The sequence below is a fragment of the Eschrichtius robustus genome, chromosome 13, assembly GCF_028021215.1.
Source record: "Eschrichtius robustus isolate mEscRob2 chromosome 13, mEscRob2.pri, whole genome shotgun sequence".
In the NCBI taxonomy this organism is placed as follows: Eukaryota; Metazoa; Chordata; class Mammalia; order Artiodactyla; family Eschrichtiidae; genus Eschrichtius; species Eschrichtius robustus.
The window spans coordinates 97,813,422-97,839,783 of NC_090836.1; the positions used below are offsets into that span (position 1 = coordinate 97,813,422).

At 59.3% G+C, this 26,362-nt stretch overlaps 1 protein-coding gene across 1 annotated transcript in view; it reads left to right on the top strand.

Annotated features, from left to right (window-relative positions):
- Positions 1-15,142, top strand: part of CACNA1I (calcium voltage-gated channel subunit alpha1 I) — a 104,144-nt gene extending 89,002 nt beyond the window's left edge. Inside the window, exons 25-36 of the mRNA XM_068559602.1 lie at positions 301-452; positions 1,702-1,811; positions 2,414-2,547; positions 3,398-3,468; positions 6,700-6,778; positions 7,460-7,581; positions 8,062-8,406; positions 8,656-8,802; positions 9,656-9,778; positions 11,415-11,580; positions 13,081-13,277; positions 14,492-15,142. Of these exons, the coding sequence (XP_068415703.1) occupies positions 301-452; positions 1,702-1,811; positions 2,414-2,547; positions 3,398-3,468; positions 6,700-6,778; positions 7,460-7,581; positions 8,062-8,406; positions 8,656-8,802; positions 9,656-9,778; positions 11,415-11,580; positions 13,081-13,277; positions 14,492-15,142 (2,297 nt within the window). The remainder of the gene's footprint in view (positions 1-300; positions 453-1,701; positions 1,812-2,413; positions 2,548-3,397; positions 3,469-6,699; positions 6,779-7,459; positions 7,582-8,061; positions 8,407-8,655; positions 8,803-9,655; positions 9,779-11,414; positions 11,581-13,080; positions 13,278-14,491) is intronic.
- The last annotated feature ends 11,220 nt before the right edge of the window (positions 15,143-26,362 follow it).

Below are 26,362 nucleotides of genomic sequence, written 5' to 3' on the forward strand. Positions count from 1 at the left end.
CGCCCCGAGCTGCGGGATCCCTATCCTGCTCCCAGCAGACCGGACCCCCCACATGGGCACCATGGGGAGAATCGGTGCCCCCTTTGCCACCTTCCCTCACATCCTACCCCTTTCCCTCAAGGCGCCCTGGCCTGGGGGAGGAGACCTAACTGATTCCCAGGGCCTGGTGTGGACTGGCGCCTCTCCCCCTTGCTTCCTCCCTCCCCTCCACCTCTCCCTCCGTGTGCTCTGCCCCCACCTTGGCCCCTACCCTCTGTGGTCTGTGCCGCTCTGCCCCCTGCCTCACCACACCCCCTGCAGAGGCCCAGCGGCTGCCCTACTATGCCACCTACTGTCCCACGCGGCTGCTCATCCACTCCATGTGCACCAGCCACTACCTGGACATCTTCATCACCTTCATCATCTGCCTCAATGTGGTCACCATGTCCCTGGAGCACTACAATCAGCCCACGGTGAGCCTGGCCTGGCCCCTGGCCCGAGGTCACGTGGTGGGGTTGGGTCCTCAGCAAGACCCCACCCCAGGGATGGGGTCGGGCAGGGTCTGAACCGACCCCATGCTCAGGAGGCGCAGGGCCTGGTAGGACAGATGAGTGAGAGGGAAAGGTCACTCGGTCCTGGTGAGCGGGGTGGGGCGGGGGTGAGGGTAGAAGGGATGACATTTGGACCCAGCCTTGAACATGGGTGACAGTAGCTGTGGTATGTTCAGTGTGACTCTGCAGGGCACACTGCGGATATTAACTCTCTAATCCTCACGGCAATCCTAAGGTGTGTCTGGGGGAGGCTTTTGTAGATGAGGAAACCGAGGCTCAGAGAGGTAAAACATGTGCAAGTTACTCAGCCAGTGAGTGGTGGAGGCAGGACTGGAACTTTGATTTGCATTCAAGGCCTGCCAGCTGGCTCCACCACAATGGGGCATATGGAGCCTGGGGGAGGGGCAGGACCACTGGGGGCAAACACTGCAGTAGGAGAGGTGACCAGTTCCCAGCTAGTTGCAGGCAGTGTGCTTGAGGGACACGTGAGGGGTACGTAGGGGCAAGTCTTCTTAAAGACTTACTGGAGTCGGGGAAGGAGGGGAGAGCAGAGGCTCCAGATGAGGAATTAGTATCTTATTTTAAATGGTAGGAGAGGAATATTATGAGTGCAGGGAAAAGGAAGGCAACCATTGGTGGAATGGAACAGTAATTGTAGAACTTCTAAATTAACATGAAGAAATGGAATAATAATAGTTCACATTTACCAAGTATTTATTCTGTCTGGTCTTGGGCTATTACCTCATTTAATTTTTATAGCAGCTTTCTGAGGTGGGTGCTATTATCATCCCCAATTCATAGATCAGAAAACTAAGTCCCAGAGAGGTCAAGTGACTTGCCAAGGTTACACAGTGAATAAGGAGTAAGTGCTGAGTCTGGATTCAAATCTAGGCAGTCTGGTTCTTAACCACAACCCTTAACCATTACCCCATACTGCCTCCATAGAGTGGCAATTGGACCAAGCCAGCAGAAATAAGGAAAAGAAAACAGCAATGTAAAGTAAATCATACACATTAAGTAAGGTGGAAAACATAAAAGTAGATATGTAAATCATTGCATTAAATGTGCATGGAGTAAATTTTCCCCTTAAAAGGCAGAGATTTTCTGGCTGGAGTAAGGTGGGGGACAGGTCATGGGGCCTGGATCATGCTTCTCTTTGCTGCCCCTGCAGTCTCTGGAGACAGCCCTCAAGTACTGCAACTACATGTTCACCACTGTCTTTGTGCTGGAGGCTGTGCTGAAGCTGGTGGCATTTGGTCTGAGGCGCTTCTTCAAGGACCGGTGAGCAGCTGGGCTGGGGCAGCAGAGAGTGGGCTACAGGATGGGGAAGCAGTCCTGACCTCTGGGGAAGCCTGGAGCAGCTGGAGGAGGGGAACCAATAAGTGTCTGGGCACTGATGGCCAGGGACCCCAGGTGTGTGCTGCCTACAGCCCTGATGGGTGCAGGGCATTCTGCCAAGCCCTCCTCAGCTCATCTCTTGTGGGTCCTCCATACCCCACAGGCAGAGCAGGGCATACCTTATGCTAGTCCTTCTTTTCAGAGGGAAAACACTGGGCCCAGAGAGGTTGATGGACTAGCCCAAGGCCACACAGGGGGAGCATCTGGCTCAAGATTCAGACCTAGGAGTCAGAGCCCATTCCTCTTTCCCTGCAGAGGCCAGAGATGTTCATTTAGCCTGGTCAGCCTCTTGCTTGAGGGATCAGAGGCTGTGGGGGGCAGAGAAGGAGCTGGAACCATTGGGGTCTGGAGGGGCTGTTAGGGATCCCCTTGGGCCATGGCAGGAGGGTGGAGAGCTGGGAAGTTCCTCCCAGCTGGGGCGTATCTAACCTCGAGTGCCTCTCACCCTGCTTCTCACTCCTGCCCTCCTCTGCCTGGACGCAAAGGTGGAACCAGCTGGACCTGGCCATCGTGCTGCTGTCTGTCATGGGCATCACGCTGGAGGAGATCGAGATCAACGCGGCGCTGCCCATCAACCCCACCATCATCCGCATCATGCGGGTCCTGCGCATTGCCCGGGGTTAGGGGCGGGCCGGGCACCGGGTGGGGACAGGTGGGGGAGGGCTGCGGGGCAGCATGGGCCTCCTGCTGAGCAGGGGAACAGGAGCCAGGAGGAACCCATACCTGATACGCACTCAACCCACCATCCCGTGGGCACACACGCACCCTCGTCCTGACAGCTCTGTACTGCACCCTGCACGCCCCCTCCATATAACACCCTGATCCTTGCGGTCCAGTCTCAGGTTGGGTTGAACGGAACCCAGTGCAGCTGGGAAGACACTGGGTCCTCACCAGCATTTCTCCAACACTGCCTGGGACGCACTTTCCTTGAAATCCTCTTTCTTCTCCCGGAAGCCTCCCTTTCTCCCCACGGCTGTCCTCACACTTCTTTCAAAAAGCTCCTGCCTTAGTGCTCACCCTTCCACCTGCCCTGCCTGTTGCCCCCAGATTCTGAAGTGGTGCGGGGGCCAGTGGAGAAACTCAGCAGTAACACTGGGGCCCTCTCCAGCCAGAGGGGAAGGGAGAGACCCCAGGGCCACTCACGCGTCGGTCATCGTGGCCTCATCGTGGTGAATTACGCACTCACACACCTAATGTCCCTCCATTCCCACTGTACCTGCCCCCCTTCTCTTGGACTTTTTTACACCGATGCCCCGACCTTGGGCACACATGTTTTTTTGCACCCACCCCCCCGCCCCGCCCTGTTCAGCTGAACCCACGTGCTTGTAGTACGGCATCGCAGAGCTGTCATCCTTGATTTCACGCTCCTCCACTTTCTCACTCTCCTGCATTCACACACGAGCACATACGTGCACACGCCTGTCCCCACTGGCCCGGGCTGAGTGGGCTGGGCTGGGTGTCACCCACAGTGCTGAAGCTGCTGAAGATGGCCACAGGGATGCGGGCCCTGCTGGACACCGTGGTGCAAGCTCTGCCCCAGGTAAGAGCTGCTCCTCTGGACCCTCTCTGGGGCCCTGGGGGGCATGGGCCCTGACTCCCCTTCTCTCCAGACCTTCCCGGACTCAGGGCAGAGTCCCACCTCCAGAGAAGCAAATGTGAGCCAGGGGCTGTGAGAGATGGGCGGGGTCCCCTCTGCTTCTTTCTCCCTGATTCGCCAAGCGCTTGCCCATGCCTGCTGTGTACCGGACCCTGGGCTGGCCGCTGAGCACCCATGTTCTGCCCTCGGGAGCCACCAGCCTGGTGGAGAAGACAGAGGCCTCCGGGCGGTGTGGGGAGAGGCCCTCACACTGGGGAATCAGGGAAGGCGTCAGGGCACTTTGAGCTTGACCTTGTAAGGTGGCTTGGTAGGAGAGGTGGTGATGTGGATGGAGAGGTGACAGATATGACATTCTAGGAGGGGACAGCATGGAACCCTGACCTGGGTGAGAACCCTGGGAAGTTAGGAAAGCCCCCCACATTGGTGAGCGGAAGGGAGGTGGGTCAGGGCCACAGAGGGTGCATCTTTCATCCTCCTCGGAATTCTGCAGTCCCAGGCTCCCCCTCCCCGACTGTCCTGACTACTGATGGCTCCCCTTCTCCCTCCCCTCAGTGTGGTCTCACCTCACTCTGAGGTGAGCCTCATATACATTCATTTATTCATTATGACTCACCTAGTCTTAAGGAACTTTAAGTGTCTCAAAGAAAAAGGCACGGATACAGCATGCTAAAAACGAGGATAAAAGATTAACAGCCCGGGGCAGGTGAAAGCAAAGCTAATTCTCTCAGGAACCTGGGCGAAGGATGTTAATGAGTTCTGTTTCTGAGGTTGGTGTGAGCTTCCCAGCAGCCTAGCTGCAAAGGGAAAGTGACACGGCTTACAGCAGGTCTGGGTGGAAAGCAAGGGCCTTCATTCAGAGAGCTGTGGTCTTTCCTAACATGAAATCTCTTCAGAGGAATTTGTCACATGGGAGACGGAGGGTGAATGCTGGGCTTGGGGGGGGTGGGGTGTAGACAGGAAGTGGGTGGGAGCCCAGACTCAAGCCCTTTTGACCTGTGGTCAAAGCCTCATCCCCCGTGAGAGCCTGGGTGTGTGACTCAGTCTCTCGTGCCCTGATTTTCTTGCCTGTGAAATGGGGGATGATATCAGCGCTTACCTCAAAGAGGTGTTGTGAGGTTTAAAATAGTTAAAGCTTATAAAGCACTGAACAGTACCTGGATCATAGGCAGTGCCAGGTAAGAGTCTGCTAAGGATGGAAATGGGGGTGGCAAGTGTGTGCCCCCAGCCTGCCTGGCCTCCTTGCCCCTGCCCCTCCCCCTTTCCCCTTGTTCTGACCCCTGGGCATCCTAGGGTGGCTCCCAGGCCAGCCCTGAGTTGGCACAGGGCACGTGGAGATGCCTAGGAGGTCCCAGCCTCAAGTAGGAGACACGTGACAGTAATTATACTTTAAGAGATGCGTGTGCCAAGAACCGTGTGATATTGGGGTGAGGGGCTTACTCCTCACCATCTACTAGCTGACCCTGGACATTTCCTCGGTTCTATGTAAAGTGATATGAAAATGAAACTTCAGCCCCATCCTTCCAGGCTTTGCCTCAGGCACTCAGAGGGAGGAGGCATCAGGGAAGGCTTCTCAGAGGAGGTGACCCATGATCTGGGTATTGAGGGGTGGGGAGGAGGCATTTTCCAGGCAAAGACAGAGAGAGGGTCTTCCCTGCAGAGGAAACAGAATATGCAAATGGGGTCTGTTTTCTGTGTGGTTGGAGTCGGGGTGGAAAATCAGGCTGGGAGGGGGTCCGCATGGCAGGATCACACAGGCCTTAGATGCCAAGACAGCAAACCTGGGCTTTGTCCTGTGGGCAGTGAGAGCCACGGGAGGGTCTGGATAAGGGAGGCCTCAAGCAGAGCTGCCTTTAAGAGGGTTGCTCTGGTGACCGTGAGGAGAATGGATTGAGGGAGAGGCTGGAGGGAGGGAGGCCGTTGAGGAGGCTGCTGTAGCCATGCAGACTCGGAGATGCTGAGGGCAGGGAAGAGGGGGAGCTGGTAGGAAAGGTGAGGTCGAAGAAACGCTGACCTGGGCCCGCACAGGGTGGGAAGCTGCGCTGAGGCTCAGGCCCTGCCGATTCCTTTCGGCAGTCAGGGCCTCACATCTGGCCTCAGAGGTACTCAATGAGTGCTTGTTTCATTAATGAACAAGCATCATTTAATTAGTCAGACACTGTTGGTGTGATTGTAGCACAGATCGGAAGGAAACCCTTGTCTGCAGCAGAGAAGCATTAGGAGTCTGTGATTAACGTGGTTTATTTTTCAGCAGTTAATGCAAACATCTTCGGATTCTATTCATGCAGGTCTTCTGAGGGTTCTTGGAGATACTTCATTTCTAGGGCAGGAACATTTTTGAGCCTTATCTCATCCATAACACGAGTTAAAGGCGGTCTCTGGACTATGGATAGATTTGAAATAGGTTTGGAATCTACAGTGTTTTTCTCCCACAGGAGCTGTGGGATGGGGGTGGCTGCGTTTGCAGGAGGCTTCTGGGGCCCCCAGTCTTGCATGATTCCTATGTTCACTCCGCTCTGTGGCCGGGGCCCGTGCTGGCCTGAGGAAGCAGATCTGAATTAATCCAGCCATGTCCCTGCTCTCAAGGACTTCCCAGACTGGCAGAGACAGTGACAGGGACACACCAGTTACTCTCATGCTGTCAGACTGCATCCTGGTCTGCCTGAAGGAATCCAGGCAGGCTTCGTGGAGGGGGTGGCAATATTGCTGCACCTTCCTTTCCTCTCTCTCTCCATTCATCTGTGGGATGGTACTAACCACACACAGGTGTAGCGACTGTGTGCATGGACCCTGGGGCCAGCCTGCTGGGCTTGATCCCAGTCCTACCACTTACTAGCGATGTGGCCCTGGGCAAGTACTTCACCTCTCAGTACATCTGTTTCTTCACCTGAAGAATGCAGGTAAAAGAGAGTTCATAGATCCCTGTGTGCAGTAATGAATGTGGAGTGCTTGAAACTGGGCCTCTCACAGCAAAGGCTCCACATGTGTTTTATTATTGTCCTGTGCTCTGTGCCGGACCTGGCCCGCCCTCCAGGAGGTCGTGCGGGGGTGGCAGACACGGACACAGGGCCTGGTGAAATGTTACAGCTGCCCGGACCCTCAGGCTGGTCCTTTGCCTGGAGCCTGCCACCCGCCACCTCCCCAGGCCCTGCCCAGTCCCACCTGCTGTCCCCACAGGTGGGCAACCTGGGCCTCCTCTTCATGCTGCTCTTCTTCATCTATGCTGCCCTGGGAGTGGAGCTCTTTGGGAAGCTGGGTGAGTGACGCCTGAAGCAGGCCTGGGGTTGAGGGGTTCGTGGAACAGGTCTGGTGGAGGGCCTCGGCAGGGTGGGGAGGCCTGAGACACACTCCCCCACCAGACTGTCCCGTCAAGGTCTTTGTATTGGGGAGATGCCCCCAGAGCAAGCCTGGGGGGGAATGGATGGGCGACCCTCAGCCATCCACATGCCCCTCCCAGTGTGAATAGGAGCTTTTGAGAGACGCTAGCCTGGGTCCGCAGGCACACCCAGGCCTGTGCAGTGGACCGCCGACTTGGGGCCCCCCAACTGTCTGGCCTCTCAGGGTTGCCCCTTCTGGCTCCACCTGCCGGTGCCCGTCCAGAGCCAGTGCCGCCCCAGCAGGCAGAGTGGCCGGGGCACAGACCAAGGGCAACACAGCCCACATCCAGCCCAGCCGACTCCAGAAAGTGGGGCTCCCTTGGGCATTGGCCCTTACCCACCCCATCCTCTCTCTCAGGAATTGATACCTGGGTGGAGGGAGGAGCCAGGCTTACCGGAATTTGAGTCCCAGCTTGTGTGCCACCTCCTCGAGCCTCAGTTTCTCCATCTGTGGGCTGGGCACAGTCCGCACGCACCTCTGAGGTTGCCGTGGGGATTCTGAGATGAGGCCGAGAGGCAGCAGTGCAGGGCGCCCCGGGCTGACCCCACTCTCCTTCCAGTGTGCAATGACGAGAACCCGTGTGAGGGCATGAGCCGGCATGCCACCTTCGAGAACTTCGGCATGGCCTTCCTCACGCTCTTCCAGGTCTCCACTGGCGACAACTGGAACGGGATCATGAAGGTACACGTGGGTGGGCTGGGGAGGGAGAGTTGGGCTGGGTTCCGGATCCTGACAGCCAGGGCTCCCGGGCCCTCTGCCTGCCCAGCGCCCCATCGCACACGGGAGGAGGGTGCAGGGCACAGAGAAGCAGAGGGACCTGCCCGGGACCCTGAAGCACAGTGAGGTGGAGATGAGGCTAGCGTCTCTGTCCGCCCCTAAGTGCTGCTCTGGGGTCGGTGCTCAGATTCTAGGGGACAGGACTCCGCCCAGGGCCAGAGGGGACTGGGGGCCCATGGCCAGGGCCAGGGGCTCCGGGCACCACTCCTCCAGGTGCCAGGCCCTCGGCGTTGGCCTCACTGCCCATCACCCAGCGCAGGCTCCCCGCCTCTGGCCCGCGGTCTGGCCTGGACTGGGTGGGGAGGGGCTCGTGAGGACAGAGATGAGGCCTGTGCCTGGAGGCCCCCGGGCCTCACCACTGCCTCCCCGCCCCGCCGGGCGCAGGACACGCTGCGGGACTGCACGCATGACGAGCGCAGCTGCCTGAGCAGCCTGCAGTTCGTGTCGCCGCTGTACTTCGTCAGCTTCGTGCTCACGGCCCAGTTCGTGCTCATCAACGTGGTGGTGGCCGTGCTCATGAAGCACCTGGACGACAGCAACAAGGAGGCCCAGGAGGACGCCGAGATGGACGCCGAGCTCGAGCTGGAGATGGCCCACGGCCTGGGCCCCGGCCCGCGGCCACCCGCTGGCTCCCCGGGGGCGCATGTGCCTGGCTGCGGGCCAGGAGGGGCGCGTAGCGCGGGCGACGCCGAGGGCCGCCTGATCCGAAACTGCTACTCGCCAGCCCAGGTGGGCGGGGCCCGGAGAGGGCAGCGGGGTCGCCGAGGGCCGGGAGGGCAGCTGGGCCGGGGGCCTCGGGCAGAAAGCTCTGTCGTTTCGGGCCCCACTTGCTCAGCTCCACCGAAGGGGCGACCCTGTGATGAGGGGTCGGGCCCAGGCCACGGGCAGAGAACCAGGAGGGCAGCTGTGCCCGCCCACCCCGCCGTCCCGACCCGGCCGATAATCCCGCCTGTCCCCACCCCGTCCCCGTCCGCCTAGGAGAACCTGTGGCTGGACAGCGTCTCTTTAATCATCAAGGACTCCTTGGAGGGGGAGCTGACCATCATCGACAACCTGTCCGGCTCCATCTTCCACCACTACTCCTCGCCGGCCAGCTGCGGGAAGTGTCACCACGACAAGCAGGAGGTAGTGGCAGCCCCGGAGGGAGCTGGGGCCTCGGGGTGGGGGGCCAGCCGGAGGGGAGAGCGGCTCTGGGCGGAGGCCTGGCTGGCCCGACTTGTCCGACGCTGCCCCGGGGGGCTGTGGCAGACCTGCCTCCCCGAGCCTGGGCTGGCCTGTCCCTCCGCTCAGTGCAGGCCTGTGGCGTGGCCTCAGGAGCTGCGAGGCCCCTCTCTGTGTCTGTACACAGTGGGTGCTCAGACAGGGCCCATCTTGGTGGTGGGCTGCTGGGGCCAGCAGGAAGCCCATGTGTCACCTCTGGTGCAGTTTGCCTTTTCTGTGACAAACTCCAGGCAGAGTTTCCCGGATGGGCATCCCAGGGCGTCCAGTGGCCTTGGGCCTGTCTTGTGCGGGCTCAGGCGGGCCCTCTCCCCTCTCCCCAGTGGGGCCCTGAGCTCCTCCCCAGGGGTGTTCCAGCCCCTGGGAACCCCCCTAGCCTGAAGTGGCTTCAAATTCCCCAGGGTCCTCCGGGCTTGCAAACACCTCTGCACGTACAGGTAGCCTGCACAGGGCCACGGGTGAGTCAGACCCAGCCAGCCTCGAGTGGCACTCGGCCTGGGGGCAAGCAGACCAGCTTTGGTTCACAGCTCACGGCAGCTCACCTGCTGTCCGGCCCAGCCCAGGCCTGGCACTCTGCTGGCTGTGACACCCTCGTGTCGTCTCCCACCCGCTGCCCAGGCTGGGTCCCTTCACAGGGTGGACATGTTGTCCATGCTCAGATCTCTGGTCCTCTCTGACCCCTGCCCTGCGTCCTTCTGGAGGACCGGACTGCCCCATCCCCGCCCCAGGGGTGACCCGACGCTGCCGCCTCTCCCTGCAGGTGCAGCTGGCCGAGACAGAGGCCTTCTCCCTGAACTCAGACAGGTCCTCGTCCATCCTGCTTGGCGATGACCTGAGTCTGGAGGACCCCGCAGTCTGCCCACCCGGCCCCAGAGACAGCAAGGTGAGCGCCCAGTGGGCTCCTGGGCAGGCGGATCTGTCCTTGAGCCTGGCCTCTGCCTGCTGTGCCAGAACGCTGCTCCTTCCTGGCTCACCATTTAAGTGGCACCCACTGTGTGCTGGGCCCTCATCTCCTGTTGATCAGATGAGGGCTGGGAACAGAGAGGTGGAGTGATTTACCTGAAGTCACACAGCAACGAGGCCAGCCAGGGCTCCAATCATAGCATCCAAGTGGCCTTGGCCACTCACTGTAGCCTTGGATGTTTTTGATCCATTTAATGGGAGTTGTGCCTGGTGGACCAAACTTACAAGGGGGCCGTAAGGCTGAAGAGTTGAAACAGGTGCAAGCACCTACTGTGTGCCAGACTTTACTTGCACTCAGTGTGTCCATTCCCCAGCTCTGTGTGGCAGGGATAATGTGGCTCCATTTCACATGTGAGGACATGAGAGCTCTGAGAAGTGAGCTAGCTTGTCCTGTCACACAGCCGGGCAAGGCAGAGCAGGGAAGCCAGCCCTGGGGCTGGTCCCCAACCTCTGCCCTTGAGGTGGTCAGTCTGAGGAGGCCAGGAGGGCTCGAAGGGCCACTGTGTTGATCCTGCAGACCCGGGCAGGGGAGGTCTGCCACCTGGCTTGTGACCTCAAGGCCAAGTTGTTCTTGCCCCAGCTCGGGGATGAGAGAGGGAGCCCCTGGCCTGAGGTTGGGGTGCAGTGGCCCTGCCCTAAGAGAGCCTCGGTCCCCCTGACCCCTGACTCCTGGGGCAGCCTGGGTTTGGCACCACTGCCCCCCAGGGCTGTCCTCCATCAGCTCCAGGAAGGCTGGGATGGGGGGAGTGGATCTTCCCAGCCCCTCCCTGCCCCCCTGTCCCCTCCCTGACAGCTGAGAGCTCCTACAGCTCCTGCCACCCATCCCCAGCCCCTTCCTGTATCTCCTGCACCCCTGCACTGTTTTCCACACAGGATGTTGGGGTGCACAGTTTCTAGGGCCTCGTTGGGCTTAGATGGGTGCTGTTTTATTAGGACTCAAAGAACAGTTCGTAGGGGGCTCATCTGCCTTGGGAGGGACATTGAGGCAGCTTTTGAGGAGCTTACTGTGCAGAGGTCGCCTTGGGCTGCAGGGTTGAGAAGGGTTAGGGCCCAGGGAGTGCCAGGAAGGAAGGCTGGCAGCTTCTGGGTGCCAGGCCCCAGAAGGAGGGGTTACTCTCTCGTTTATGGCTGTGAGAACGGAGACTCAGCCACAGGAAGGGACCTGCCCAGGGTCATGCTCACAGGGAGGCCCTGCAGCCGCTTGGCCAATCTTCTGGTGCCTTTACCCGCCTAGACTTGGCTTTTTTACTGGCCAGGGTCTGAACTAGGCACTTGGCTACAGAGACAAGGAAGACCCTCAAGGATCTCAGAGTCATGAGGGGAGTGAGTGGGAAACTGCTACCTGCCTGGGACATCAGAGAGGGCTTCCTGGAGGCGGGGCCCTTTCACCCAGGATTTGGAAGATGATGATTGCTGGCCAGGTGGCGGAGGCGAGAAGGCCTTCCCAGGCAGTGAGAGCGACCAAGCAAAGGGCTGAAGAGCAGGGCCATGAAAGCAGCTGTGGCAGGCTGTCCCCCCTCCACCATCCTGCCCCTTTCACCTCTCTTTTTCCGTAGGGTGAGCCGGACCCGCCTGAGCCGATGCGGGTAGGGGACCTGGGTGAATGCTTCTTCCCCTTATCCAACACGGCCGTCTCGTCGGGCCCGGAGAACTTCCTGTGTGAGATGGAGTCGATCCCATTCAACCCCGTCCGGTCCTGGCTGAAACACGAGAGCAGCCAAGGTGAGGGGTAGGAGCCCCGTCGCTCCCCACAGCCCTGATCTCGGGTGTTGGCTTCAGAGGGGGCGGGCTGAGTTTTTTCCTTGGTATTTTTGCCTAGACTATTATATTGAGTCCAGAAAGAACCAGATGGATAACTGATAATAAAAGATAGGAATCTCAGGCCTGATAGAACAATGACAGAAGATCAGGAGTCAAACAATACAGAGAAATGAGATCATAATTATACCAGAAGTCTAGGCTAGTGGAAGATTCACGCTGAGTGTCCCAGGAGCTGTGGTGAAAGAGGAAACACGTTGGCACACAGCTCATCAAGCAGAACGAAAGCTGCCTAATTATTGAAGGGTTTTCCTAGAGCTGAATTCGAGAGGTGTTTATCCCACAGATCGTCACACAAGGTGGCTGAACAACAGAAAGCCTGTTGTCCTCAACAGCCCTTTCATACAAAGCCCCGCCCTCAGCATCCTCTGTTAGCGCTTTGGGCTTGTGGCTGGGCTCTGGGCGGGAGGACTGAGGACTCAGTTGACTGGTCCATCATGGACTTACCTTCACCTCCAGTCCCCTTGGAGGGTGATGGGATCTGGCTTCACAGCACTGGCTGGGGAAGGGGGCAGAGGGGTGAGCTCAGCAGGAGAGGGGCCTCCAGACCCTGAGCGCACCCCAAGTACTATTCTGGGGGGCCTGGCCTTGAGCGCTTTCCAGGAGCTGGGGGTGGAGTGACTTTTCTGAGGACCTTCCCTAAAGCTGACGGCCTCTGGACTGGACATGATGGCTGAGGGGCCAAGACCCCAGACTTCCTGAAACAAATGTTGGGGCACAGGACCCAAGAGCTGTTCTGATCCAACGAAATCCCATCTTCTTTACCTAACCATTCATTAGCATTTTTCTTAAATAGTAAGACATACATTAGGAATCCCCCTACCTGGGGACATTCAAGCTTCCATCTTCATCCTGGAAGGCACTGAGGGGACCGTGGACAGAGGTTGCCCCCGCAGACCGGCCCCAGCTCTCATTTCCCCCTTGCCCTCTCCTTGCCCCTCTCCATCCCCAGCACTCTGTCTGCTCTGCCATCCTGCCTGCTGTCCTAGGGGGGCCCCCAGGCCTGGCCAGACCTCCTGGGTGTCAGGACCTGGGGGGGTGACTGTCACAGAGAGCACTGCTCTGCACGGGGCTGGGAGCTCCACAGCTGCCTCTTGCTCTTAGAGCCTTCTCTCCACTCCTCGAAGTGGGCAGCTGGTCCGCATTTCACAGAGGAAGGAGCCCAGGGGGCCTTGAGCCTGGGTCTGCTTGGCTCCAGAACCTGTGCCTTTGCTTAGTGCCCACCCTCCCAGGACTCACACGGGCAGGCTTGGGGTTCCTCTCTTGCTTTCACAAAGGGGACACCGAGGCTCAGAGAGGGAGCCCACGGTCTCACAGCCAGTTTGTTAGGTGGCCCCTTCCTGCCAGCCACCCTCAGGGGCCTGAGCCTGCTCCCCAGCCCCCTCTTCTCCCCCCACCCAGCAGCGCCCCCGAGCCCCTTCTCCCCGGATGCCTCCAGCCCACTCCTGCCCGTGCCGGCCGAGTTCTTCCACCCTGCTGTGGCCGCCAGCCAGAAAGGACAGGAGAAGGGCGCTGATGCCGGGACACTCCCCAAGATTGCCCTGCAGGGCTCCTGGGCGTCCCTGCGGTTGCCGAGCGTCAACTGCACCCTCCTTCAGCAGGTATGGCACCTCCCAGCTCTGAGAGCTCCCCTGTCAGGGGACATCTGAGGGGGCCCTTAAGTCCAAGGTGGAGGAGGAGGGGATGGGCCCAGCCAAAGGCACGGGGCACGGCAGTGCTGGGGGCACTTGGGAAAGTGAGGGGGTAGTGCTGAGACTTGAGGGAGGAGGTGGCCCTAGAGGCTGATAAAGTGGGCAGGGCCGGGTCCTAGGGCATCTGGGGACAGAAGAGTGTGGGGCGGGCCCAGGCCGGGGGGGGGGGGGCCCTGAAGGAAGGTCATGGGCTCTAGCTTGAGGGGATGGGGAGGAGGGGGCGTTGGGAGGCTTTGCAGGGGGTGGGGTGGAGCTCTGAGGGGGTTGGGGTGTGATTAGGGTCAGCGGACATGAGGTCCCTCTTCTGTGGGCGGGTGCTGGGGGAAGGGACCAGGTCTCCGGGAGAGGCACCCTGCGGCGGAGGGAGGGCGGGGCCCAGGGCCCAGGCAGTCGTTTGCTTGCTTGGTGACTGCGGACCCCAGCTGCGCGCCTGGCTGTGTGCTAGGCTTGGAGGCTACAGCGGGCGGCACGATGACAGAATCCCTGCCTCCTGGGGTTTACAGTTTAGTGTTTAGTGCGTTGCAGGGATGTGGGAGGAGAGAAGATACACCAAAAGAAATGCATGGAAAGTACAGTCTCTTTGATAGTGACACGGGCCAGGAGGAACGCTGTGCAGGGAGCGGGGGCGCGGAGGGGCTGGGAAGGCTGTGAGGGGTGAAGCGGCTGGGTATCAGCCGGGAAGAACTTTCCAGGCGGCAGCCAGAGCAGAGGTGCGGGTGGGGGTAGGGGAGTGTGGTTGGGCCGGGAGGACCCCGGTGAGCAAGGGGGAGGGTGGTGGGAAGTGAGGTCCCAGAGGGGTGGGGTGGGGCCCAAGGGCTTTTACCCCCAGTGAGCCCGGAGCCTACGCCGCCGCCACCGGGGGCCAGGGTCTGATGGGGTCCGAGAAGGATGACGCCGACTGTCCCCGAGGGTCAGGGAGTGGGGTGGGGCAGGGGGCCGGGTCGGAGGGCCACCCAGGAGCGCAGACAGGTGGTGGTAGGGCGAAGGGGAAGCCTGGGATGGCGCGTGTGATCCGAGGGAGTTCCTGAGGGCTTGGAAGGAGGGCTGGGCGTGCCCGCGTGTCACCGGGAGGGGCGGGCTGCGGGACACCGGGCGGTCCCCCATCCCCTGTGACCTCCCCGCAGGCCACGGGAAGCAACACGTCGCTGGAGGGCAGCCGCAGCAGCTCGGCGGGCAGCCTGCAGACCACGCTGGAGGACAGCCTGACCCTGAGCGACAGCCCGCGGCGCGCCCTGGGGCCGCCCGCGCCCGCCCCGGGGCTCCGCGCCGGCCCGTCGCCAGCCGCCCGCCGTCGCCCGAGCCTGCGGGGCCGGGGCCCGTTCAGCCTGCGCGGGCTGCGGGCGCATCAGCGCAGCCACAGCAGCGGGGGCTCCACCAGCCCGGGCTGCACCCAGCACGACTCCATGGACCCGTCGGACGAGGAGGGCGCGGGCGGCCGGGCCGACGGGGGCGGCGGGGGCGCGGGCAGCGAGCACTCGGAGACGCTCAGCAGCCTTTCGCTCACCTCCCTCTTCGGGCCGCCGCCCCCGCCGCCCGGCCTCCCGCCCGCGCGCAGGTTCAGCAGTACCAGCAGCCTGGCCGCCGGCCCCGGCCGCCCCCGCGCCGCCGCCCGGTCCCAAGGCCTGGCCCGCAGCCCCTCCTGGGCCGCCGATCGCCGCAAGGACCCGCCGTGCCAGGCCGATCCGGCTGCCGCCCGGGGCCCCTGGGCGCCCGAGCCGCAGCCGCCGCGGGGGGAGCCACAGCCCGGGGACGCCGCGAGCCAGGGGAGGAGATGAGGGCCGCCGCCCGCTCGCCCGCCCCGTCTCACCTTCTTTACCTCAGGAGCCAGGGGCAGACAGCAATACTTCGTCCGCGACCTGGGCGCCGCGCTGAGCCGCCGGGGCTGGGGGAGGAGCAGGGTCCGGGTTGCCGAGGCTCAGATGGGCTCAGCGTGGTCCTGCCCGTGCATATACGTGTATACATATGCATATACATAGAGACAGACATATATATATATTTATTTTTTCTACCGAGAGCTTATGACTTCCAGAAAGTGCTAAAGTTGGGGAGTGCGGGTCCGGGCCCAGATGGGGCTTTGGCCTGATGTTTGGGACCCAGGCCAGACCCACTCCAGGGCAGAAGGTCCTGCCGGGGCGTTGGCAGCTGTGATTTCTGGCGTCTCCCCTGGGCTGAGAGTAGCTTGGAGAGGGCTCTCAGGCCTCCCAGGGTCCCGTGGCCGGGGAGACAGGCCCAGAAGAAGAGGTGGAATTCAGGGTGCATTTTTTTCCTTTAAAGAAGAAACGCTGCTAAGATCCCGCCCGTCTAGGTGTTGGGGTGTCTGTCTTGTTCCCGACCGTCTAGTTGTTGTGACAGTCCTTTGTAGATGCCCCAGAGCACACAAACTCTCTTAGTCAACCAGTTAGATGTCTTTCTTTAGAAAAACCAGGGGTGAGTAGTCATATTTTTTTAGGGCAGGGGTGGGGGGAAGGGCGGCTCCGAGGCTGGGCAGGGGCCTCTGCCTCAGGTGAGGTCCCCGGCCCAGGTGGCTTTGCCCCAAGGGGGCTGAGGGCAGCAAGGCTGCAGGAGGGGGAGGAAAGGTGGAGGCGTTAAGCAGATGAGATGCTTGGAGGTCAAGGGAACCCGCCTGGTCTGTGCTGCTCGGGCTGCCCCTGGAGCTCCTGGGCTCGGGCAGTCAGTGGCTGGTTACTTATTGCCTTTTACTCCCCAGGTGGACCCTGAGCCACGGCCATTCCAGGAGGTTGTACCCCCCGTCCCCTCACAACCCCCTGTCCCCTGAGCTGCTCTGCTGCCCCTCTCCCCACCCTGCATGGAGTTCAGGGTAAAGCAGATCTGACAGGATTCTAAGCAGGGGTGATGCCCAGCCTGGCACCTGGAGACCACATCCTCCCTCCTCCTCCCGCTGCTTGTCTCTGGGTCTCTGTTTCATACCCATCACCCCCACTTTCCCAGAGCTGCAATGCTTCCCAAATGGGTTCATGGACAGGTATTTTTTTATTTGACTAGTTGTGCATTTAGTTTAGTAGTTATTAGAAAAAAAACAGTACACTGAACCCATGATTTCACAGACATATTGCTGAGGTCAAGGCTAGGTTTTTGAGCAGTGAATGGACTTGAAGTCAGTCTGAAGAAGGTTGGGATGTGGTGGTGGAATGGTCTGCAGACACGCAGGGGTCATGGGGTGGGAAAGGCTGCAAGTTGGGACCCACTGTGCTTCAGGAGTAACCAGGCCCTTTGCCTGTGTGAGATCGTCTCAGTGGCTTCAGCTGGGCCCCACTGAGGAGCCCTTGACCTTGTTCCCAAACCCTGACCTTAAAGAGTCTGGCTTTGGGCTGGGCTGCAAGTGGGGAGGGTCTGCTTGACCGGCTCTGGGTGTCTTCTGGGCAGCATAGGGCCCCCTGGGGCCTGGGCATCATGCACAGGGAGAGGGCAATGTGGCCTGCAAAGCCTTTCCCCCAGAGCTGGTGGGGGGAAGGGTTGCCAGGCCCACTTTACACCTGAGGAAACCAAGGCCCAGGGAGGTGAAGGGGCCACCCCAGGATCCCCCGGGGCCTGGGCAGCAAAGAGGCTAGGGTGCCGTTGGGGGGGCCAGCACCTGAGTACCTGGAATGTGAAACAGTGACCCTGTGTTTCAAAGCGGGTGGATTCAGAAGGCACAGCCTGGCTGCGGTCCTCTTTTGGCAGCGGGGGAGTTGAGACCTGGACTTGCCCCCGCGCTTCTGGAGCCTCCCTCTCCTCGCCCAGAAGTGTGGTGGTGGGCAGTCCTCTTCGAGGGGTCGCCATGAGGACACACAAGGCGATCCCCAGACGCTGTGCTCCCTCCCAGGACGGGAGCCTCCAGGGTGGGAGGTTGGCTGGGCCTGGGGTCGCGTCCCCTCCTGCCCCCGGTGGCCTGTTGGCTGGTGAGGGAGGCCGGCCCCAAGTCCCAAGCCGCCTGCCTGCTCCAGAGAGCCTTGCGCTGGCTGCCTTTGCCACGCCCATGGTTTCATCACGGGGGACGCCCGCTCGTCTGGGGAAGAAGAGGGCACGGGTAGCCTGCCCGGCTCTGCCTCGCCCTCCCTCCCAGCGCCATGCTGGCCCCAGCCATCGAGGTGGAGGGGAGGCCAGGCACACAGTGGCTGCGCACGGCAGCGTGTTCCTGGAGGGACGTGTGTGCTGGGGGCCGGAGGGTGGCCAGTGGGACCTGAGAGGACCGTGTGTAGAGGGTGGGTTGGCGTTCAAAGGGATGGCATCTGACACCGGTCAGCGGCTTCCGTCTTCTGGGCTCAGGTGTCATCCTGTTTACTCTGCACGGTGGCCCTGAGCCGTGTGCACTGCTGCCCCATGCACAGACCAGGGAAGTGACTTTCTTGGTGTCACCGGGTTAGAAGTGGCTGGACAGGGAACACATCCTGGGCGAGTCTGACACAGAGCCATCCTTTTACCCTGAACTGAGTGACCCCAGAGCAAGCAGACACTGGGAAGAGTGATCCAGGCATCGCCTGAGCAATGGTGTGAGGGCTGGACAGAGCAGGGTGTGTCTGGAGGTGGGAATAGCTGAACACAGAAGATAGAAGCTTTGTCTGAGGGAGTTGTGGGAGATGGGGCTGGCTCCTGGAGGGTCCCAAATGCTGACCCCAGGCACTTGGCCTTTTTCCTGGGAGCTACAGGCGATGGGAGACCAGGGAAGCTGTGATTGGCTGGCCAGGAAAAGCCCAAATGGCTAAGGGTTGGGTGAATAGCCCCTCGGCCCTCCCTGATCCTGTGGCCTGTCCATCACAAAAGCACAAACCTACCCTAACCCACATGGCCTGGCCCTGCGGAGAGTGGGGACCCTGGTGCTGGACACCCCAAGCTGTCTGTTTGCAGGCTTCTGCAGAGTGGTGGCTGGTGGGCCCCTCAACACCTGTACAAAGGGACCCAAGACCAGATGGGGCATAGTCTACCCGGCCAAACCCTTTTCCTGTCCCCTGCTGGGCCTCCTCCTGCACCAGGCAGCCCCCTAAAAGTGGACGAAGTGTGCACAGTATCAGCCTGTCTGCCTGTCTTCCCCCCAAATCTTCCCACTGGAGCTTTCTGTTTCCAGGGCCACCTCTGGCCCCCTTTGCTGCGCTGTGTAAGGGCTTGGGGTCTTAGAAGCCGCTGTTTAGCCCAGATACACATGCTCTTTTTGTCTCTGTGCAATAATCAGTGTTCCTGGCAGAGCCCGGGCCGTGCTGGGGTTTAGGGAGGAGACAGAGGCCGCCTCCTCCTGGAAGCCCTCGACCCAGCCCTGCTGCTGTGACTATCGCACTCCCAGTCGCTGTACAGTTTCTATGGTGTGAATAAACTTCCCTCCTAGTTGCTGATGGCGCTGGTACCTGCTGGCCCAGATGGCCCGGGATAGAGAAACCAAGCGGCAGCTGCCACCAGTGCTGTTTTGAATAAAACCCAGAAGCTTATTTCAGAATTTCTCCATGTTGTCTGTGCTGTTCTTTCTCCAGCAGGGTGGGTGTAGAGTTGGGGGGCTTCCTAGGGGGTGGGGTGGTGATGTGTTCATCATGCCCACGCTGTGGGGCCTGGGGTGTCTGGGACTTAGAGACACCCCTGAAAGTGTCCTCTCATGGCCAGGGTATGGGTTGGGGACTGCTGGGCTGGGGAGGAAGCAGGGCCTGGCTCTCGCACTCTGGTTCTGTAGCTAAGATGCTGGACCTGGGTGAGAGGGTCACAGAGAGTAATAGTCTACTCACCTGGCACTGTTCCTGAAATCATACTATAGGTATTTTCAGGACTGTTTTGGCTTCAAAGGACAAAAACCCAACTCAAATGAAATTGAGAACAAAAGAAAGAAAGAGCCAGAAGAGAGGAAAGGAAGGGAGGGAGGAAAGTGAGAAACAAGAAGGAAATAACTTAGTGGCTCAAGTAGCTAAAAAGTCCAGAGGTAGCGTTGCCTTCAGGTGCAGTTGGATCAAGAGCTCCAACTATGTTGCTAGGATGAAGTTTCTCTCCACCTCTGGGCTCTGCTTCCTTCTGCGTTTGCTTCCCTCCACTCCTAGCGGCCACCAGCAGCCCAGGCTTTGGGCCTGTCTGCCTATCCCCAGATGAAAGAGAGCTCTTCTCCCTGACAGTCTGGCAAAGTTCACGGAATCTCAAAGGTTGACTGGGGTACGTGCCATGCTCTGATTGGGCAGGTCTGAACTCGGGGATCCAGGGATGGGGGTGACCTACCTGCATCATGGCCTGAGAGCAGGATAGGGAGGAACTGTCAAGGAGAACCGCTGTGCGCTTGTTGGAAGGAGGGGATGAAGGCTGGGCATGCAGCAAAACCTCGCCTCGGGCTAAGCTCCCTGCAGCTTCGTTCCTGGGAAGGGTACTCTCATCGCCGCCCTTCAGATGAGGCCAGGGGCCCAGAGAGGTCCAGAGACTGGTCACTTGGATGTCAACAAGCTGTGGGAACAGAATAGCCAAGTTAGTGGTTAGAGGGCCTGCCTGGTCCTCACCAGCCTTTTCTGGGCCTCCCATCCCCCCGGTGTGTGCTGTCTTTCCTCAGGGGCTGACCGGGGTCTCGGCATGGCCGAGGCAGGGACACGGGGATATCGCGTGTGACCTCCAACACTGCACCTCCCTCTCTGAGGCCCCGCCCACTCTGGAGAACAAGGTGAGCGGAGGCCACCCCACAGACAGGCCTGTAACCCTGGCCCTGCGTGATCCTGTCCGCTCGCCCCTGCTTTCCCCGTTTCTGCTCTGTGATCCCCTTCTGGTGGCCCCTGCAGCTCTGGCAGATAACAGGGAAATCACTGCAGCTGTCTAGGCCCCTCTGCATGGTACCCACATGGACGCTCCCAGCTGCCAGCCCTGCTGCTCGGAGTACCATGTTTTCCCTGCTCGGGGTGTCTAGAGGGGAGCCCTTCCAAGGCCTTTCTACCTGGGCATCGGCCTCACGGTAGATAGAGCAGTGGGGGCAGGGAGAGAGGCGACACCTGGTGAGGGCTGCTGTGCACGCACCGGGTGCACGTGTGCCGGCCACGGGCCTGCCTCCGTCCAGAGAGGGGTGTTACCCTCATTTTCAGCTGAGGAAACTGAGGCAAGGCAGGCTGTCCACAGAGCAGGCCAAGTGCAGGTCCAGGCCCCAGCCTGAGCCTCATTCTTCACCTGTGAGACCTGGTCTGGCTGCCCAGCCTAGGATCTCATGGCCGAAGGGTGCAGCAAGCCCTGGCTCCCTGGGGAGACCCCCTGCTCCAGCCCCTTGAGGCAGACCTGCTGGACTTCACGTGTCCGAAATCTCTAGATCGCTGTCCCCCAACACCTATCCCTCCCTGGAAGGCTGGGTCCCAGCCTCGACTCCTCCCTTACCAGGGACCCTGGCCTGAATCAGGCCCACCTCACACTTGCTTCCCTCCTGCTCCCCGACCCAAGCTCCTCATCCAAACACGTTCATCCCCTCCCAACCCTCCCTGCTGACCCCCAGGGCCACGTCCCTCAGCCCCGCAGCTCACCCTGCTGAGCCCTGTGGAGGCAGCTGTCACTAGGACCCTCCCTCCTTCTGGAACTCTCTCCTCCCTCCCAGCCCCCAGGCTGTCCCTGCCTCCTGGTTCTCACAGGAGCCTTGGGGCCAGGCCCCTCCTCGTCACCCTTTCCAGGCCTTGTCAGTCTCTCTCACTGTGCAGACCATCGGTGTGCTGCCGACCCCACGCCTCTTCCCCGGTGTCCTATAGGACGAGGCCCACCCACTAGACTTCCCTGTTCCCTTTCTCCCCATCCCTTGGCTAACTCTTACTTATCACTTCAGGCCTCAGCTCAAACGTCACTTCCTCCAGGAAGGCTTCCTGGCTGCCCCATGTCTTTGCCCCCCAGCTTCCACTTCTCCTCCACACCAACGCTTTTCCCCGATGTCCTTGTCTGTTTCCTGAGCCCCCATCACACTGCGTCAGTCGGAGGACTGCAACCACGGTCCCTCCCCCAGCCCAGAGCCTGGTGCCTGGTTGAGCCTCAGCACGTCTCAGCTACATGTGTATGTTTTGGAAGCAGAAGGGATTTTCAAGACTAACTAAGCCCTTCCCTCATTTCTCTACCTGAGGAAACTGAGGCCCAGATAGGCGGCATGGCACGTGCCAGGTCACACAGGGAGGCAATGCCAGGGGTGACGGTGACCCACACCGCCCCTTCCATGGCCGGGGAGCTAGCGTCCAGCTCTGCTGCTGAGGCTGGGGTGCGGGTGGGGGGCCCTGGGGAGCAGAGCCGTGCTTTGTTTTCCTCTCCCTTACCCGTTTATAATGGGATTAAAAGCAAGCTGCTGTCAAGGAGAAAGACTGACTTTAAAACAAAAAACAAAAAAAACCAAGAACATTTTAAGAGAATGAAAAACTTCGGCCATCAGCACTTTTTATTTAGACCTGAATCCATGAATTTTAACCAAATAAACACTGGCATGTTAGGTACTAATATATGGACGATTATGCAAAACCACTATCATGACTGTAGTGAGAATTAGATTCTGACTTGGAGGTGGCGTTCCAGGAGGGAAGCATCCTCTGGTTTCCAGTGCTGTGACCTCGGATTGCCATTGCCATGGTAACAGGGCTGCCCTAGGAGTCTGTGGATAGGAGGCTGGTCCTGTGGGGAGGGGCGGCCAGCCTGGGCTGGGCTGGGCCGGTGCAGACCTCCAGGCCCCACCTGCGGGCTGGGCCCAGGGAAGCTCTGTCCCCTAGTCAGCCCTGAGCCTCACAGGAGAGGGGACAAGTCACCAGCGGGAGTGGTGAGGTATGAAAAATCAGCAAGTGCATAGTGCCCCAACGTCACCCACATCTTCTCACTCCCCTCCCTGATGGCTCCTCACTTTCATCTTTCAATAGATGTTTGTTGAGCACCTATTATGCGCTAGGCCTGTGGTAGGTGCTGGGGATACAGCATGGATGGGTCTGCATCTCAGAGGGGGAGACAGAAAATAGACAGCAAACAGACACATGAGTGGGGTTGTTTTAGAGCCCACGAGGGCCAAGAAGGCTACGGCCAGGTGATGTGACAGAGAGTGAGTGAGGGGAGGGGTGGTCAGGGGAGGCCTCTCTGGGGAGGAGTCCTTTGAGCCAGGGCCTGAAGGACAAGAGGTAGACAGCCATGCAAATGCACTGGCCACCCCTCAGAGAGTCGGGCTGCCAGATAAAATCCAGGACGCACGGTTAAATTTGAATATCAAATAAACCACGAATAATTTTTTAGTGCAAGTATGTCCCATACAATACTGGGGACATACTTACACTAAAGTTATCTGCGGTTTGTCTGAAGTTCAGATTCTTTTCTTTAAGTTCAAATTCTTAATTGCTAAGTCTGCCGAGCCTATCAGAGAGATGAGGTGACTTGCCCAGGTCCAGAGCGGTGGAGCGGGGCCCACACCCTGCCCTGGTCCTCCTGGAAGCCTGCTTGCAGTCTCTCTGCCAGTCTCGCCCCTGCAATCTGTTCTCACTCCGAGCCCTCTGAGCCCACCTCTGCCTGCCCCACCCTGTTCCATGGCTCCCTGCCCGGAGGCCTGCTGGTGCTCTGGTCCTCACCCTCCGACCACTATGACGTCCCCGCCGCCTCCCTGCCCTTCACTTGGTCATTCAAGCCCCAACTCGGGTGTCACTGCCTACAGAAACCTTCCTGCAACTCCAGGTGGTCTCCACCCTCTGATGACTATCAGCTCTTCACTTTTTGTTTTAAATTTTTTTTAAATAAATTTATCTATTTATTTTTGGCTGTGTTGGGTCTTCGTTTCCGTGCGAGGGCTTTCTCTAGTTGCGGCAAGCGGGGGCCACTCTTCATCGCGGCGCGCGGGCCTTTCACTATCGCGACCTCTCTTGTTGCGGAGCACAGGCTCCAGACACGCAGGCTCAGTAGTTGTGGCTCACGGGCCTAGTTGCTCCACAGCATGTGGGATCCTCCCAGACCAGGGCTCGAACCCGCGTCCCCTGCATTGGCAGGCAGATTCTCAACCACTGCGCCACCAGGGAAGTCCCAGCTCTTCACTTTTTAAAAAAAATTAGCTTTGTATTTTTTGTGTGTATGGTAAAATATACATAACGTAAAATTTACCACTTTAACCATTTCTCTTTTCATTATAACCATTTTTAAAGGTGCAGTTCAGGGGCATTAACATTCACTAGGTTGTGCAACCATCACCACCATCCATCTCCAGAATTTTTTCATCATTCCAAACTGAAACTCTGTGCCCAACTCCCCCTCTCCCTCCCCCCAGCTGCCGACACCCATCATTCTTCTTTCTACGAAGCTGACCACTCCAGGTAGCTCATATAAGTGGAATCATACAGTATTGGTCTTCTTGTGACTGGCTTATTTCACTGAGCATAATGTCTTCAAGGCTCATCTGTGTGTCAGAATTTCCTTCCTTTTAAAGGCTGAATACAGATACACCACATTTTGTTTATTTGCTGTTGGACATCTGGGTTGTTTCCACCTCTGGCTGTTGTGAATAGTGCTACTGTGAACATGGGTGCACAAACATCTCTCCTTTCTCCTGGGTACAAATCTAGGAGTGGAATTGCTGCGTCGTATAGTAATCTTGTGTTAAATCTTTTGAGGAACTGCTGTGCTGTTTTCCACAGCAGCCGCACCATTTTACTGCCCCCTCCGCTCCTCGCTTTTGTGTGAGGCTTGGCTAATATTTGGATATATTATCTATAGATTTTTGCCTCTCCTCTCCCGTCTTCGTTTCCTTTCCTCTCTTTTTAGCACACTCCGGCCTCCTGGCCTCAGGGGAGGCGAGCGGCTTAGATGAGTGCCGCTCAAGACTTCCTGACTTTTATTTCCAAAACACAAAGGAGAACTTGGAGAGTCCGGGTAGGGAGGAGGAGAGAGCTCCCAGCAAGGAGGAGGGGGGTGGGTGGGGAGGGGGCATTGCCCCGCTGCTCCAGCAGAGGGTCCTGAGCTCTGCTCCGGCGGGACTGGGGTCTGACCCCAGGAGGGGTGGCCGTGTGGAGCACCTGCCCGGCCGAAGCGTCCCAGGGCCACATGCGGCTCACGAGTTCGGGGGGTGGGGTGGGGAGAGGGGAAGGGGTCTCTAAGGCCTGGACACCGCTGAGGCAAATCCCTGGGTGGGGACAACCCCCGAGGACACAGAAGTGGCATTTCGGGCCTCTCTGAGCTCCTGGGCCGGGAAGCCTCCCTCCACACACGTTGCACTGACCCGTCCATCTGTCCGGTGTGCGTGGGTTTGCAGCGCCTTCCCGGCTGTGCCCGCTCCCAGGGGTCGGGTCTGATCTTCTCCCGAACAGCTGCCTGGGGTCCCTGTGTCCCGCCGGGGCCAGGCTGGCAGCTCCTGGGGTCTACTCAGCTATGATCCAGATGTAAGCTCCTGAGGATGAGGCTTCTGAGTCTCCCCTGGGCGATGCAGGGCACTGGGAGGAAGGTCTCCCCCCGTGCTGCTGCCGACACCCCCGTTCACTGCATTTCAGCCCGTTAGCGTGGGCCTTCCAGCCTCACGTCCTGGTCCCTCTGTCTTCTCTGCTGCTCTCCCTCTCCCTCTGCCCATCTGTGTGTATCGTCTCTGCCTGTCTCTCTCTGTCCATCTCTGTCTCTCTGTCTTGTCCTATTTCCCTCCATCTCTGGTTCTCTGCTGATTTCCTGCCCGTTTCCCCCTCATACTTGCAATAATAGAAAGCACATCACCGGCCAGGCGGCCACCCCAGGCTCTCTGTGTTCACAGTCTGTGGCAGGAGGGTGCTGTGGTCTCCACGTGGGTTGAGGGCTGAGTCACGGCCTGGGCCTGATTCTGTGCTCTTTCCTCCTCACATGGTGCATTTTGAGTGCACTCCCACCTCCTGTGTCTCAGGTGATGGGAAGGGCACTTAGGTCAGCGTCCCTGTCCTACCACTGAGTGACCATGGCCCAGGGTCATGCTTCTTGGGCAAATCAGGGGACAGCCTGCCGTGCTGGTGCTGAAAATGGCCAGCACCGTCCCCAAGGAAAGGAGAGCTAAATGCAGAGCTGGGGGAGTTCTCATCCCCACCCCAGGGCACCCCGTGCTACATGCTCCCCGAAGGGGTGTTCCGCACCAGACGCTCCTTCCAGGAGGACGGAGAGGCAAAGGTCAGGAGCTCAAGGCCCCAGTCAGCTTTGGGACAAGAACCAGGCCACCTGCAACCACGGAGAAGAGCATCTTCCTACCCAGGAGGCCACGCCAAGGGACACAGGCACTGTCACTGTGGTCATCTCCGGGAGCCAGAGGGGCATTTGGAGAAAGAGCAGCCAGGAGGGCCGTTCCCAGCTAGTGATGGGCAGGCCCTGGGTGTCTTGCCCAAGGGTGCCGTGGTGGCAGCTTCTCAGATGGCTCTCAGTGACCCTGACTCTGGTACTCATGCCCTTGTACAGTCCCCACCCCTTGACTGTGGGCTGGACCCAGTGACTTTCTTCTAATGGATAGAATATGGCAAAAGTGATGGATGTCACTTCTTTTTATTAATTAATTAATTAATTTTTGACTGTGTTGGGTCTACCTTGCTGCACGCAGCTTTCTCTAGTTGCAGTGAGCGGGGGCCACTCTTCGTTGTGATGCCCAGGCTTCTCATTGCGGTGGCTTCTCTTGTTGCGGAGAATGGGCTCTAGGCACATGGGCTTCAGTAGTTGTGGCATGCGGGCTCAGTAGTTGTGGCTCGTGGGCTCTAAAGTGCAGGATCAGTAGTTGTGGCTCAAGGGCTTAATTGCTCCGCGGCATGTGGGATCTTCTTGGACCAGGGCTTGAGCCCGTGTCCCCTGCGTTGGCAGGCGGATTCTTAACCACTATGCCACCAGGGAAGTCCAGGATGTCACTTTGAGAGCAGTCGGCAAAAAGTCTGGCTTCCATCGTTCTTGCCCTCTCTTGACCCTTTACCTCCGTGCTCTGATGGAAACTGGCCGCCATGCTGTGGGCTGCCCTTTGAGAGGCCCACGTGACGAGGGATTGAAAGGTGCCACTCTCAGGCCAATATCCGGGGGGACGAGGCCCTGAGTCCAACAACCTCCAAGGCACTGATCCTGCCCACCCCCACTCCAGTGAGCTTGGAAGCTGA